A 17,283-nucleotide genomic window follows, 5' to 3' on the forward strand; every position below is an offset into this window, starting at 1 on the left:
AGTTCAGCATGGAAATCTGAGCTTAATTGCTTCCAGTAACCAAGTTAGAAGGAACCTAGACTGTGTTCCTCCCCTCTGGTATTTTCCAGTTTGAGCTTTTCTCTGCTGCTGTGTAGAACTGTCATACAAGTTACTGGCTCCACACAGATGCTGCACGCACCTGCATGAGGCGCTAGAAGTTAGTCCGGGATATCCCACGGTTCATAGCACTGCCATAAGCAGAGCCAGTCTGTGAGTCTTTTCCAGCAAACGGTGGGAAAATGTCTGGCCTTCTAGGCACACCCAGGGAATTGTGGGAAGGCAGGATTTTTCTCAAGTAGCCCTAGGGGTACATATACCCGGGTTTGAAAACCACTGCTTTACATAATGCTGTTTATACAGAGGAAAAGCCTCTCTCCAGGAGTAGGTCATTACACAGGTGCATGGAGAAAGGAACTTCCCTAACAGCAGGGAAGCTTATGAGCCAGTCCAGGCATTATGTCAAAAGGTGATTTTTTTTTTAAAAGAATGGGGAGGGGGGAGAAGAAGAGGAATCCGTTTTCTGATCAGGTGTTTCTTTACATCCTGAATTGCTGTTTTCATTGTACTTTTAAAAAAATTGTTCAAAACTCTGCCACTAAACAAAAGGTGGCTAAATTTAGGTAAGTTGGCAAGCTCTACCTTGTATGTTCTTAAATTCAGGATGCCCACCCCATCCTCTGAAATATGTACTAGTTCCATTCAAAATGTTGCCCCACTTTTGTTAGTTTAAAAAACTTGAGACTTTTCCTCTTCTTAGCTATGAATACTGATATTCTGCATGACACCGCAGAGAACCAAGATTCACTGACATACAAGCAGCTTCCCCCATTCAACCCCCCAAATGGGAAATTTAGAATTAATATTTCAGACTGATAAACCCAGGAGAGAAGCGATTGGGTCACAGTAGAGGCAGGGGGGAAAAAAATAAAACACAAAGATCAAATATTTACTGAAAATTTGGTCAAGTACCTTCAGGAAGCAAAACATGAAAGCTTTCCATGAGTAATACAAAGTACTTAGACTTTGAACAATAATCTAGCTGTATAATTAGAGTTTGTGAAAGCTTGATTCTAATTTACCTACTTCCCCTGGAGTTCATCTCTTCTCCACAAATTACTCCTAGCTATCCGAATCCAGCCCTGGCTAGTGGTGGCAGTCAGACTATGTATGGTGCACTTGTGAACAGTTTCTTTGCACATGCTCGACGACGCATGCATTCAATGAGTCAACTAGACCAAAGCTTTCGTATATAAAAACTTTAATGCCTCAAACTCAGCTGAATATAATATGTTTGGGACCTGCAAGACTCTTTTCAAAAGACCCAATTTCTTTGAGATAGATTGTGTGTTAAGGGGATAGCTTTCTCTTCACAACTTGGGACAAAGCAGCTTCACGTGTGTAGTCTGGAAAGGTGTCCATCAAAGTAGTCCTCAAGGCCGTGCACTGGACAGCCTTACACCTCTTGTTCACCAGCCCAAAGAGACTTCACTGCATACAGGATTTGCACCAAAGGCCCATTGGTTTATTCCTAGACAATGGAACTTTAAAGATATACTGTCGCACACTGGTGCAAGCCATGAAGGGAGCTGTCCTAGAAAGGTGGTTTTCTATAGTCCCTTGCTTGCCCCATTACAATTATGGGAGACATTTGTGCTTGCAGCAGTTAAGAGCTCTTCCTCACAGCTCAACTTCACCTTTCTGCTGGAGTCTGCGGTGCTTGTAAACTTGCATTTACGACACCAGGCTGTTAATGAATTCAGCATGATAGCTTCACTCTAAGTAAGGAGCAGATGGAGCTGAGGAAGCAGGCTGGCTCAGCAACATCTTCTAAATTGGAGAACAGTGTCAAGGGAAATTAAAATCCCATGTGAAAAGCTCACTAGATGTAAGTTTTGAACTAGACATCGAAGATTCCTTGGTGCAAAATTCCCACTTCAGAAGGTGTACAATCCACAAAGCCACATGCAAGTTCAGGGAACCTTTCAGAAGTGCACACTTACAATGGTAGAACAGAATAGATACATCTCTTCAACAACTGAATTTAGGTACAAAAGTTTAATAAAAACCAGAATGAACCCTCAGACACCTCAAGAGAATAAACTTTGTTAAAGATTGCGTACATCAAGATTATACATTGAACAGGCTTTCAATGTGTTTGGTAACCATTTGGCAGGCTCCGTTCTTTAAAACGAACCTGCACGTCCCAGTTAAAACCTAGAATCTCTTACGAGGACCCCCACTGCTAATACCCAGTGAAGTAAGCAGAGCGCTTGTTCTAACATGAACAGAAAAGTGCATGGAACTTCGATGCCCTACAAACTTGGTAATGTGCCTACACTTTAAAAATAGCATCAAAGTGACAGTACACTCTTGGTGATTTAAACAGTTACAAAATTGCTTAAAACCTGTTTTATTGTATTATGTTCAATTGTCAGGAACTCTGGTTCTCACTAGGAGGCAAGTTCGCATGGGATGGGGTCTTAGTCTGTGCCATATATATGACCATCATAGGTATGTTATTGCTTGGAAATCTGTTGCAAAATATTTTGCTTTGCCCTTTAGGGCACTGGATATTAGTAAGGGAACCACCCATGTGATGTATCTGGCAGAGCTGCAACTGAAAGCCATTAGCCCAGATTCACAGAGTTTAGTACTTTGACTTCAGTTTTACATCTTGGTTACAGTATGTATTGCACAGTATACAGCCATCCAACATTCAGCTGGTGTTCACCCTCTTTGGAAGAGATTCTCTTTGTTGTTCAGCCTGATGGCTGCAGAAGTGGGAAGTGCCTTCCAAAACAATGCCATACTGTCTGATGTGCATATGACAGCATCTCCCATGCTAGACTCATGTTTTCACATCAAACAAGAACCATATACACGTATTAAATAGTATCAATTAGCTTCCATCCTTTCCTGCACATGGAAGTAGCACAATTCTATGACTTTTGTAGATTAACAGAATCTCTTGACTCCACCAAATCCAGGTTTTCCTGATAGGTGAACAAGGCAGGCAGCTAGGAATGGATTTCACTTATAGTGCTACACAACTGCTGAATCCACCCCCCCCCATTAATAATCCATTACATACTCATTTGTAAACAGAAGATTATAGCTACACAGGAATCTCCCCCCCCACAACTGTCGTATCTTCCCAAAACAGTAGCCGACAGTGGCTGTGATGGCATCTCCCCACAATTTTGGGGAGCTACATTTATGCAAGGAAATAGCATTGGTGGCCTATGAAGTTCAGATCAACTAATCCTTTCTGGAAAAGTTACAGCTGTCCAGGAGGAGCTTACATTTCAGATCAGCGTCTTCCACTTGTACCAGTGTGTCTTACAGAAGTGGGACTTTCCATTCAGTTTAGATATACCTCAGGATACTCTGGTTTGTGCCTAGTTGTAAATTATGTACCTAGATGCTATGGCAACAGGTGCCTTTGAAATATGGCTGTTTCCATTACTGAGACTGGGATTTGTCAAATGCTTAGAATTTCAAGTTTCCTTTGGCAAAATATGAAGTAGAGGAATGCCACCTAGAACCTCACCACTACCCCAGCAGACTCCCCCAAAAATACATGAAAGAAATCAGTTCCCCATTCACTCTGGAAAATAGCTCTCTTAAGCATCCTCCCCCCCGGCTGCAAGAAACTGTCTTTACTCAAAGGCAAAGTTACAAAAGAAAAATGAAGCCCTTCATATACATAGACAGAAGCACTGAAAGTATATTTTGATATATTTGAGGTCTTCAACACTTTCAAACCCCTCGCCCATCCAAACAGATATTTACCCATGTTAACTATTGAAGTGGTGTTTATTAATATAGTTGCCAACTCACAAGACACAGGTTTCTCCGGATATGAATTTAACATCTTATCAGGAAAACTAGAATACAAGCCCACCCGCCTGCCACCCCCCATTAGGTTGCCCACTTTTTGGAACAGCAGTAGTCTGTTATAATTGCGATCTCAGTCTCTTTAGTAAGAGTGCACAGGATATATTGCAGACTTGGAATAGAGTTTTTCAAATTAAAAGATTTTTTCCAACAAGAAAAATATGCCCCCTGGCCAAAAAACTTTGCTATATGCATGGAAACAGTCTAAAAATGCTAACGTAAAAACACCATTTACACAATAGGCATCTGGCAGCATTTTCAGATTTTTTTAATTTATTCTGACATGCTATAAAGGAATAAATTACACTGTTAAAGAATTACCAGCAATAAAAGTACTTTTCTTTCAGCTGGGCTAAAGTAAGAGTGAGGAGGAAAGCCCAGGGCAGTAACCAATGTGAACACTGCACAGTGTGAGGCTGTCCAAGAACAAGAGTTAATTTGATTATATCCACTTCACAAGAACTTGAAAGAAAATGCCTTGGTTTAAAACCCTCCAAACACTTCCATTCTAAATTTTCAAAACTAATCACCACAAGTCAGTTCAGCCAATGCAAGACAACGGCAACACTTGTGGGCTGCCAATACTGGGGTCTTCAAAAGATGCCAATCTCTTATTATAGAGGGCTGGGTATCAATGCAGCAGGTTATAAAAAATTGCAAGACTGCCCTTTCCCCTCAAGAAAAAAAAATTAAAAACGAAAGTGAGGAAGAATTACAATACTAAATCTAAAATGATTTAGAAAGAAAAATGACTTTTTGCTTAACAAATGGCCTTGAAATTGCCTGTTTAAAAAGAACTGGGGTGGTGTTGATTTCTTTAGACTGAATTAACAAGGCAAATTTAAAAAAAAATTTCCTTACAGAAAGTTTTTAGTTTTTAATGAACTTGTAAACAAAAAAGCTCCCGTTTCAAAATAAAAACAAAATCCCAGATCATATAGATGTTTACAGTGATTACATTTATCTAAGCAACTTACATACAGGTTGAGTTGTAAGATGTTAACTAAATTTCTGTGACAAATATGCTGTTTTTCCTTTTATACCAAGAACATTATAGAGTTAATGCAGAGTCCTAAAGATTATCTAGTAGTCGCTAAGTTTCTCTTAAGTCTTCACTTTAGATGCTGTTATTTCTAGCACAGGTAAGCAGGCAGAGTCTTTCATACGCTTAAAAACTGGAATCTTTGGTTACTACCATGTCAGCTGGCTTGGTATGTTGCACATAGAAGCCAACAATTTTAAGAATGTTTTAAGTGTACAACTTTCAAAACCCAGGGAGGAATAACCAGAAAGAGTGCACAGTTGTGAGCATTTACAATTATCACAACTGTTGCTGAAGACTGTTCATGCCATTCTTCCAAAACAATGAGATCTCATAAGCAGTGTAGTTCAAAGTAAAAAGGTAACAAAAATTGGCATATGCACAATTTTCTCCACCATTTTGTGTCAACCATTTAGTTAACTTTTCCACTTGAAAAAATGCAATAGAAAACTGGACACCATGTTTCACTATCTCAGTAATTCACAATTACAGCTGCTGCTACAACTCAAAGTGCAGCATCACCAGCGCTGCCCAGAGCCAGTTTATACTGAAATTAAGTTCTTTACACCAAGTAAATGGTTGCCCACAACCACTGGCAAGTGTACGTATGAACTAAAATTTCTAGGATTTGGGGAGTGACAAGTCCTGCTCCGATCTGCTCTGCTTTGTTTGTTCCTCTCTTCATGCTCAGAAACCTGTAAGATAAACAAAGGCAACTTACTGATATTTGAAAAGAAAAACGGAACAGCCTCCGGGATGGCAGGGTTAAACACAAATAATTATGGTCATTTACAGAGAAAATGTTGTTCCATTTTAGAACGGTATGGTCCCTGCTTTCCATTTCTAAAGCTAAACGTGGTTTGACTGATCACTGTTCCGAACCAACATCGCATGCTTATAAATTTATAGCAACAGTACACATATGCACTAACTAGATGCAAAGTCCTTCAAATGGCCATTCAGTTTGGCAGCCAGCCATAGAATTTAAGAACAAGATGTGTTCTTGCCACTAGGAAGCAGGGTGTAATTTCACAGAGTTGTTTTCTACTTGTCTGTAATGCTGTGTGTGTGTGTGTGTGTGTGTGTGTGTGTGTGTGTGTGTGTGTGTGTGTGTGTGTGTGTGTGTGTGTGTGTGTGTGTGTGTATGTATTTTGCAGAATGTCCCCACCGGTCACCTGATGACAGTCTCTCGGAGGAGCATCAAGTGGCAGGAAGCAGATTTGATCCCGTTCTTTGGGGCCAGCCGGATTAGAACCGTTTTGGAACTGTGCAGAAATACTTTAAAATGCCTTTTCACTCCATGAAACAACTATCAGCTGGTTTGCTTCAGATCCTTATTTTAAAAAGGCACATTGTGATGTGTTTGGAGGGAGCCACTGCTTTGGCTGGGCACCAGTTACTTTTACAGATCCCTCAGGGCTCCATTTAAGCCCTTTGTAGTTGTCTACTTATAATGGTGCGACTGGAAATGCTCAGGTTTAAGAATTGTAGGCAGGCCCCAGACTTTAAGGAACACCGTAGACTGAAGTGTTGTAGTGAGATGTTCACAAATCAAGGTGCATTTTGTTTATGAATGTCTCTGGCCATCTGATAGTTTCCCCCCCCCCCCAATTCATTTGAGAGCAGTTACTGGAAAACTGAAATTCTGTTCTCAAACAGATGCAGCCATTAGATCATTTACCACACAAGAAATCTTCAATCAAATCACCCCCATGAGGTCATTTTGATTCCCCAAAACCTTTAAAGGTGACCAGTATTTTAAAATTGGACTTGCGGCCATTGCTATTTCATGAGGGATAAAAGCCTGAAAGGTTGTTTATTTTTGTTTTTGAACTTAGAAATGCCTGACTTTTTTTGGAGGGAAGTCTGAACACTAATGACTTACTGAAGGGACTAGAATGCTGAAACTAGCAAATTTTCTTTAACCAGAGTCAATCATTGAACAGATTTTAAAAAAGAATTTTAAAACCAGCGATTAAAAAAAATCTCTTTCCTTTAACGGCTCAGCTTTTAGCTCTTGTGATGTCACCATTTCACTAGTTCTGTAGTCAGAGAGCCTTCCAGAATACACAGCACTTAGATTTCTAATGGAAACAAGCAAAAAACACTTTATGATCTGTAAAGAAAACTGAACTTCAATTAAAGAAGCCAAAACGGATTAGAGTCAAAGATTCTTTTCTTCTTTGCAACTCATCTTTAATATGCCTTATACAAATGACTGCAGCTGTATGTTTTTAGTTGAAAGATAAAGGCCCATCTGACATGCTTGTCCCAAATCATTACCCAGCTTCAGACTATTCTACCAGCCTATCAGAATGTGAAGTACACTGCACCTAATTTGAAAAGCATTTAAAACGCTCAGCATTTACACCACCTTCTTTTAAGCACCCTCATTAAAAGCTGCAGGAAAAACTACCGTTGGGCAGTCTGCATTTTTGCTGTGTGGCCGTGTCCTTCTGTTGTGATAAGCCTTAGTCAAGTTGACAAACGCTTCCTACAGTCTCAGCACTGGTTACACAGATACTGGGGCTGTACTTTGGGATGTCACGCTGATAAGACTGGCAACCACAATCTGGTATGTACACTTCCCCCCTGCATTCTGGTCACAATACCATCCAACACTAGTGCCATTTTGCCGTATCATTTGTTCAGGTGCCTCTATTACTGCACACCTACCACTGTTATAGGTTCACTGCATTTTGGAAGTTCTTATGCTCAGGAAATCAAACATCTTTAGAGCTTTTATCAACTCTCCATCACAGATACTCAATGTACAAGATAACACGAACAGCATGATATAAAGAAATGATTTATGGGAGATAGTGGATGAAACAAAAGGAAACAAAATGCAACAATCACATGAATCTCCTGTGTTCTGTATTACTGTTAAGCAAGGCAGGATACTCTACATCAGTGACCAAACTGTGGCCTGTGGACCACCAAATTGGCTAGTCTTGTGACAACAGTTCTTTGTTTCCAGTTGTCAAGCTGCACTAAGGACAATCAGTAGTACATGTCTTTTAAAATGAGAGAGGGGAGGAGTCAGAGCGTAAGTTTGGGAATCTTCCTAAATGCTAATAGCCTTTCAGGAACCATGTGACCAGAACTAGATTCACTAGTTTGTGAGTTTACGGTAAGGAAAGCAATCTAAAAATGACACATTCAGTAGATTTGCTGTGTATGCTTGAGTCTCATCTCTGAAAAAAGCAGCCAGTTTATAGTGATCAGCACTGCGGAGTCCATACAGCTATGGCATGATGAGCTGGGGTCTTCCGTGTCATGAAAAACCCCCATCAAAGATCAAATTGCAGATTACTGGGGATGATAAGACGCGAATTTGAGCAGGTTTTTTTTGCATTTCTGGTGTTACTAGCTAGAAAACATCTCACTAAATAACAGAACAAGTTTTATTTGAATCTGGGAAAATATGAAAGGAAACAAAAGCACATTTTTACACTGCCACTTTTGCCTAATATCAGAATTTGCTCAATTAGGTCTTAGGTACTGCCATGATCTATGAACAGCATGCCGTGTTTTGGATACAAGTACTACCAACATTAAACACCAAGGGAAAATACTGTTGCCATTTCTTGGCCTTCTTAGGCTTTAACGTCAGACGTTCTACCAGTTTGTAATATTTTAATTGACAAGAGATGCTTTCAGGTTTAAAAGCTGTTTTTTTCAGATAATTTTTGCCTCCACTTCCTGGAGGAAAGCCCAGAGTGGATGCAGTGCTCTGACAAACGAGCACAGCAGCATTTATCCAGGATACAGCGTCCTGGTACTGTAACGAACCAGCCCTCATGCTGCCTCTCCTCTGTATTGCTGATGGAGGACTGTGGGATTAACAAAGTGAGGAAGCAGATGGGAACATCCCCACCACAGAAGACACAAGAGACAGGTCTCATGCTGTGGAATCCATGAACCTCCTTAATGCTTTCCTCTAGCAATCCTGAACATACAAGAAGTGTTAGAGAAACTACTGGGGAGGGAGCAAGAAGAAGAAAAGATTACAGAGTAGGTGCTCCCACCACACAAAGAGGATCCATTTCTTGGTTCTGGTAACTGTCCAGTCCTTGGATGAAATGGGAGAATTGGGACAATCATAGAATACCAGGGTTGGAAGGGACCTCAGGAGGTCATCTGGTCCAACCCCCTACTCAAAGCAGGACCAATCCCCAATTTTTGCCCCAGATCCCAAATGGCCCCCTCAAAGATTAAACTCTCAACCCTGGGTTTAGCAGACCAATGCTCAAACCACTGAGCTATCCCTCCCCACAATGTCTTCCCACAAAAGCATGTCCCAACAGTTTGTTGAGACCCTGCGGTCTACTACCTTTCTCTGCATAGAGCAGTGTAAGTGGCTTTCAGATGAGGTGGTTTCCCGGCTTCCCTCTTAACTACTTTTCCCTACCCACCAGTTAGCTGACTACGGTTTTACTTTATAGCCCTAGGACTGACCATCACAAGCTAACAATTAATTAATCATGATTAATCGCACTGTTAAACAATAGAATACCATTTATTTAAATATTTTTGGATGTTTTCTACATTTTCTAATATATTAATTTCAATTACAACACAGAATACAAAGTGTACAGAGCTTATATTTATTTTTGATTAGAAGTATTTGCACTGTAAAATATCAAAATAGTATTTTTCAATTCACCTAACAGAAGTACTGTAGTGTGATCTCGATCTTGAAAGTTGAACTTACAGATGTAGGACTATGTACAAAAAAACCTGCATTTAAAAAAAAAATTTTAGAGCCTGCAAGTCCACTCAGTCCTACTTCTTGTTCAGCCAATTGGTCAGATAAATAAGTCTATTAACATCTGCAGGAGATAATGCTGCCCGCTTCTTGTTTACATCACCTGAAAGTGAGAACAGGCGTTCTCATGGCACTTTTGTAGCTGGTGTTGCAAAATATTTACATGCCAGGTGCGCTAAAGATTCGTATGTACCTTCATGCTTCAACCACCATTCCAGAGGATGTGTCCATGCTGATGACAGGTCCTGCTCGATAACAATCCAAAGCAGTGCAGACCAACATTCATTTTCATTATTTGAGTCAGATGCCACAAGCAGAAAGTTGATTTTCTTTTTTGGTGGTTCAGGTTCTGTAGTTTCTGCATTGAAGTGTTGCTCTTTTAAGACTTCTGAAAGCATGCTCCAAACCTTGCCCCTCAGATTTTGGAAGACACTTCAGATTCTTAAACCTTGGGTCCAGAGCTGTAGCTATTTTAGAAATCTCATATTGGTAACTTGTGTTTTCTGAAATCTGTTCTGAAAGTGTTCTTAAAATGAACATGTGCTGGGTCATCATCCGAGACTGCTATAACATGAAATATGGCAGAATGTGGGTAAAACAGAGCAGGGGACATTGAACTCCTCGGGGGGGAACTGTGCCAAATTTAATTAAAACAAGTGTCATCAGTATGGAAGCATGTCCTCTGGAACGTTGGCCAAAGCATGAAGGGGCATACGAATGTTTAGCTTATCTGGCACGTAAATACCTTGCAATGCCGGGTACAAAAGTGTCATGTAAAAGCTTGTTCTCACTTTCTGGTGACACTAAATAAGAGAGCAGCATTATCTCCCGTAAATGTAAACAAACCAGTTTGTCTTAGCGGTTGGCTGAACAAGAAGTAGGACTGAGTGGACTTGTGGGCTCTGAAGTTTTACATTGTTTTGTTTGAGTGCAGTTATGTAAAAAACCAAAAATCTACATTTGTAAGTTGCACTTTCACAACAAAGGCTGCACTACCGTACTTGTATGAGGTGAACTGAAAAATACTATTTTTGTTTATCATTTTTAAAGTGCAAATATTTGTAATCAAAATATGCACTGATTTTGATTACAACACAATACGATATATATGAGAATGTACAAAAACATCCAAAATATTTAATAAATTTCAATTGGTATTCTATTGTTTAACAGTGCAATTAATTTGAGTTAATTGCCATTAATCAACAGTCCTAATACATATACACACATTTATTTAAGCAATTTTAGTTTAATAGTTTCAGATTAAGCAATATCATTCACTGTTTTCTAGCATACTGAAAATGTATAATTATTTACTGGATAATTAACTTTTGCCCATAATTTGAATCATGCTGCATTAGGACAGCAGCTGGAATTTAAACACAGAAAACAGCATTTTTATTCAACAAAACTTTGCTTATCAAAACATATTTCACATTTACAACTAAATGATTTAGGAAACAGAGGGATTAACTGCGTTTAGCAGTGATTAAATTTCAGGTCAGCTCCTGTTACTTTCACTTTGGCACATTTGCCCAGGCTGAAGTTCCTTTTCGCATAAGTCTCTTGAACATGAGAGAGTCTCCTACATTTCTTAGGCCCTCCTTCAAACCTTTAGATTTCATCCCTTCCCTTCGTTTTTATTCATAGACTAGAAGAGGGACTAGCTTTCCTGCTTTTTCGACTCCTAATTGATTTCTCAAATTTGAATTAGTTCAAATAAAGCAAATATTCACTGTGCCTGCAGAAGAGGCTACTGCTGTCAAAAGCAGGTTTAGCACTTCAAAAAACTCTGGTTCCAGGTGCTTAACTAGTGACAGCCACCAGTTCAGTGGTATGACTGTTTAAATCATTAGCAAACGTGTATGGCTTGAATGGTTTACCTCCAGCCCTGAAATTTATTGTGGTTGGCATGACTGATGAGTGATTATTAGATGCCAGTAGTATAGTAGCACCTTCAGCAGTTAAAGCATCTACCCTGGTACTTTGCATTGACAATATTGACAAGAAAAGGAGATTGAGTAAATGATTGATCCATCTGCTTCCTTACTGCCTGCAATTTAAAATTTGTTGTTCATTATTTCCTTTCCTCAATGTCTCCTGATGTTCCTTTCTAAATTTCAACAGCATCAGCAATACAGCAATCTTTCTGCAGTTTATCCAAGGCTACAGAGAGTGGTTTCAGTATATGCAGCATGTATTCTACATTTCTCTTCAGTCTGATGTTGACTACTTCAGCTGTGATAGTTCCATCTATTTTGCCAACAATTTGCTTCACAAATAGTCATCAAAACAGGTCAGTTCTTAATAAATACCTCAAAAGTCAACTACTAATCCCATTGTACATATTGGGTGAGAATTGGTTTGGATCCTCCTCCTCTCTTCAGCAAAGCTGAAGTGGTTGTTAGGGAATTATTTTGAAATTTCAACATTTTCATTTATTCCTGGAGGTGAACTTCGGCTAAAAGATTAATCAAATGAGCACTGCAACCCCAAGTTATAAGTTTTAGGGTCCCTTCATTATTTTCTTCTGGATATCTTCTCATCTTTGCTACATTTGCAGCATTGTCTATGATGCTACACACTTTAATTTTTGTTCAACTTGTTATAGCTTTTACTGCTACTGATAAGTATTCTGCTACGTGGATATTTCCTGATGTATCAATTGTTCTTGTAAGATAGACAACCCCATCTTCTGTTGTCACACAAGCACAGATTATTGGATCATTGTGTACGTTGCTCCACTCATCAAGACTCAGATTAATGAAATTTCCCGTAAATTTTTTTTGCACACAGTGTTCAATTTCATTCTCACACTCTGTGTCCAGTAACTTTCCAGCATGGTCTGCTCTGCCAGTAGTGTGTAGCCTCATCATAACGACTGCGCCACATCAATGAAATGTTTGCTCTGAACAAGACGAAAGGGAGAATTTGTTGCATAAATGAACCAAGCAATCTTGTCACCAAAGGAGTCTGGTTGGAATGGGCTGATCCTGATTACTAACGCATCCATGGTTTTACTGGATAATGAAGAAAGTCTTTTCTTGATTCAGGTAATTTACTGTCTGACGCATATTTAGTTGCGGCAATCTAGTGGTACCGGCAGATGATGACTCTGAAGTTGTAAACACTGCAGACAGATGTTCATAAACCCTTATTGTCTAAGATGGACCCTGAAACAAAATGGTAAACGTCACTAATTAAGTATTACTCAGTGTTGCTTATAATAAAGTATATATAAAACATGAAACACGCATCCTACTGGACCTGTTTGTTCCACTGTTTAAATAATTTATTCCGAACCTAGTTTTATTGGAAAAAAGTCATGAGAATTATCCAATTCTATTGAAAAACCCTCATTTCTAGAAACATACCAGACAGCGTGAAAATAAAAACCCCTTTAAATGTTAAAAATTCATAAATGCCTAATCAAACTCTACTTTTGTTTGATTATACTGCGCAATAAAAAAGTCATTTCAGAAGTCCACCAGTAACAGTAAAAATGGAATCGATAAATATTCCCACAACAAATTAATATACCAATTATATTGTGAACACAAAAACTTTGAAGTTGGTAAGTAAATAATCTACCCAAAACACTGGTGTGTGACAATAAGCTAAGTTATCATTCACTAACATAGTAAGACATGGTAGGCAGTCCATAAGAATGGTGGAAAAATAAGTTTACTAACCAGATAATCCAGATTGTTCAGATATGTCCACATCATCTTCAAAATCACTGCCTTCTGAAGAGCATTTTGCATCATGCTTCATTCTGACAACCAGACCTTGCATCTCTGTTGTGCTGCTTACATTTAGCATATGATGTTCCTTTTATACCCAGGAGGTACAATTTTTGTTTGTTTTGTAAATATGACTTGCAGTCTCTTTCCTCCTCTATTCCCAAGTGTTGAAATGAACAGAGAAGGAGTTCCCAGGATAAATGTTTTGGTGGCCGCGCTATGAGGCCACCAACTTTTGCTGGTGGCTACTCATATTTTTTCCCTAAAATATTTGTAGGATGGAGCCTGAAATCGTGTGTCCAGATCCTGAAACGGACAGGGGATGGGGTCTGGGATGGAGCCCAAAGCCGTGGGGCTGGAGCCTGGTGCCTGCTGCTGCACAGCCGGAGGCCGAAACATGGCCAGAGCCTTAGGCCCTGCCTCCCCAGGGCTGAAGCCCAAAGCCTGAGCCCCACTGCCCCTGGGAAGGTGAGGAACTCACTGGCTGCCTGCTCCTCCAGCGTTGTGCCCCAGGTGTCACCGGAGGGGGGCAGGATCCAACCCCTACTGGCAGCCCTCCAACCAATACCAAGGCGGTGCATCCAGGAGCAACAGGGAGGGGCCGCTACTTTGCCACTCCTTCCCTCCCCACTGTCCCCATCACGGCCCAGGAGGCTGTGGCCACAAGAAAAGCTCCGGTAGCTGCATGTGGCTACAATGGCTGCATTTGAAAAACACTGCGCTAGAGGCTGCACTCTGAAGAATGTTATCCCTTTTCCCCAGTGTCCTGTTTTCACTCCAGTGTTGCACCCTTCTGCTCTTTCTCCCTGGTTACAAAACTCCTCTACCCCGCCCCAGCCCTAGCCAAACGAAAGAATTCACAATCCAAGATATAAAACAGGAGGAGGAGGAGACCACAAGGTGGGCTCAGTGGATGATCCTGATGAGATACAGGATATCTCCTGAAGTTCGAGGCCTGGTCCAACATTTCTGATGACTGCCAGGCTCTTGCACCAAGCAGTACAGCCTGTGGGTCTACCACAGGATCAAGCTATTACAGTACATGACCTATTACGTCATTTATAAAGCTCAAAAGTTAGAATCGGGGAAAATATTTTATATAGAAAAGCATCCTTTAACTCAAAGTTTTTGAGAGAGGCTCATGGATTCGGCATATGTATTTTTTATTTAAGTGTTAAGAGATTACAGCAAGTTTAAGCATTAACATATTTTGGAGTAAATTCAAACTTCATTTTAAAACAGGTTTATTTTTAAAGAGAAAATTGTTTAAAAATTTAAAACCTAAAAATCCTATTTTTGTATTTTTTCAAAAAAAAATTCACTCACCCATTTAGCAAGGAGAACCACAGAACAGTTCTTTTGCAGCTGTTTACTGAAACAAGTGACATGAATAACTGTCAAAGATTCTTTCCTTCGCTGTTTCCCTCAGTGAAGATTCAACTTGCAAATCAAGCTTTAAGAAACTGCATCAACTGCAGTAAGGGTTGAGCATTCAATCAGTCCAAAATAATTGGCCAGGTGACTTGGTCAAACATTATTAAAAAAAATGGCAAGTATGGAAAACCACTAATTTATCAGAATAGTAACAACAAAAAGTTAACACTTTATGGTCTTCAATAGGCTTAGCTTTAAACACTTGTGCCTAATTACGAAACAAAAGTTATTTAACTTAGAAAAATGTGAAGCACAATGAAAACATTCTAATAAATAGAATTACTACCTTTTTAGCAATGTGAATGTTATGCAAGAAAACCTCTGTGTAAGCTGGTCTCTCCTCAACAGAAGTTGGTCCAATAATAAATAATACGTCACTCACCTTTGTTCCTCTAATATCTTGGGACCAACAGGGCTACAACACCACTGCATACAACAGTACAAGACTGAAAAGTTATAAAAGAAAAATTAAACAGAAAACAAATAGCATATGTAAAAAGTGATTTTTTTAAATGCACATATGCTAGTGAGTAGCAGGCCAACTCTTCAAGCACCTGGCTTTTCATTTATCTTTTTCTTCAGCTTCAACTACTTCACCTATTCCTGCCACCAAATTCATCATTATCGCTTTCTTCTTCATCCGATGAATACTGAGTCAACTCTTAATCTGCCATTTTCTTCTCTAATATTAAATTGTGACACATGGTCACCAGCTTCCCAGCACTGGCGGTCTTCAGTCTATTTCTGGTTTCTGAATGGATGAGGATTCCCCAAACTGACAAGTTTTGTTCCGCACATGCAGTTGTACCGTCGGAACTGTTTGCACATTTGTATATGCTTTAAGATTTGCAACAGTCACTAAGAGGTCACAAACTGAACTGAATGTGTCACCAGAAAGGTCTTGGCTCTAGAAATGTGGATCAAGAAGGTAGGCAGCATTATGTGATCACTTGGCTTTTCCATGATACTGTTTTGTCTATTACCTTTCCTCTTCAGCTTTTGTAAGTGGGTTGTGTTCAGTATTCTCAAAAAATTTATCCATCAGCAACTCATTCTTACCATTAATGTTTAACTATAATTTTCCGTAGTCTGAATGGACTGAGCTATAGGGTACAAACAGTGAAATGAACTTTGAGCTTTATATTCAAGATATTGAGACTGTCAGCGCAGAGTACTCAGGGGCAGCACTTGGCCACCCCTTTTTCCAACAGCTGTGTATTGAATGACCTTCTTGAATATTTGAAGATCTTGGAAACATTTAATAGAAGATGCCCATCGAGTATGACTATGCTTACTCTGTGTGGATGATACTGAGTCCTGTACTCAATAACTGAAGAATGGCTGTTTTTTCAAAAACTTGAAAATGCTTTTCACTTTTGACACATGATGAGAAATTGTCAGATCTCGCCAATGAAAAACTGCATCATATGGACAGCACATAAACAAAGAAGGTGTGGACACATTTATTAAAGCCCAAGCAGGTTTCATATTAGCCATGTTGTTGGTACAACCAAAATAACCTTCCCTGGAGCCAATTCATTGATTACATTATTACACTGGTCAACAATATATTGGGCTGTGTGGTGATTCTCAGTTGTGCACTGAAATGAGTAAAGCACTGTGGAGTTATCATGAAGTTGATGGAGCACTCTGACTATAGCCCCATCCATCAAATACTAGAGACACGTGAGGAACTTGCACAGTAAATACACCAATTTTTTCACATTGTCTGCTTTGGCATTCAGAAGACTCCCTATAAACTGTATCCTACTTGGTACTTTGTAAATAGGATGCAAGTTATGAAAAAATTCTAGCATATAAGGATTTTTGATGGTATGAAATGGTATATTGCCGGCATGAACACCTCTACCAAATGTAGTCAAGTTAGGTTTTTTCTGATCATGGCACATTTTATCCAAAAGCCTCTTAAAAACGATTATGAACATCTGAATACTTTCCAGGAGTAGGAGTTTTCAATGTTGAAGCAGGTGGAGTATCAAAATACTTATCAGAAGACTAAGAAGTTGAATTAGCTTCACTTTCACCCATATGACTCTTAACAGAAAATATCCCTGCATGCTTCTTGATGCTGCCAAAGACAAAGTTGGAGTGCACAGAAGAAAAATTTTGATGCAGACCAGTTTTCCCTTTCTTGCTGTTTGACTGCAATAGTTTTGCTAGTAGCTGGACACATCATGAGAATTCATCAGAGTTTCTCCATTCTATCTACGTGTCATACTCAGGAGAACAGAACTTGCACTTTGCTTTAACGTTTTTTCCATGTTAATGTCTAGTAAAAAAGAAGTTTCCATACAAACGATTCTGGCTTTCCCCAACTCTGCATTATTTATGTCACTGTTAATGTCTTCCTACTT

General features: G+C 39.5%; 1 protein-coding gene across 3 annotated transcripts in view; it reads right to left on the reverse strand.

Moving 5' to 3' along the window:
* Positions 1-1,262: 1,262 nt before the first annotated feature.
* Positions 1,263-17,283, reverse strand: part of CSNK1A1 (casein kinase 1 alpha 1) — a 54,981-nt gene continuing 38,960 nt past the window's right edge. For all 3 annotated transcript variants that reach the window (XM_048859621.2, XM_048859618.2, XM_075131351.1), the window contains one exon: positions 1,263-5,655. In XM_048859621.2, coding sequence (XP_048715578.1) covers positions 5,648-5,655 — 8 coding nt within the window. In that variant the 3' untranslated portion in view covers positions 1,263-5,647. The remainder of the gene's footprint in view (positions 5,656-17,283) is intronic.

Source organism: Caretta caretta, chromosome 8, assembly GCF_965140235.1.
Source record: "Caretta caretta isolate rCarCar2 chromosome 8, rCarCar1.hap1, whole genome shotgun sequence".
NCBI lineage: Eukaryota > Metazoa > Chordata > Testudines > Cheloniidae > Caretta > Caretta caretta.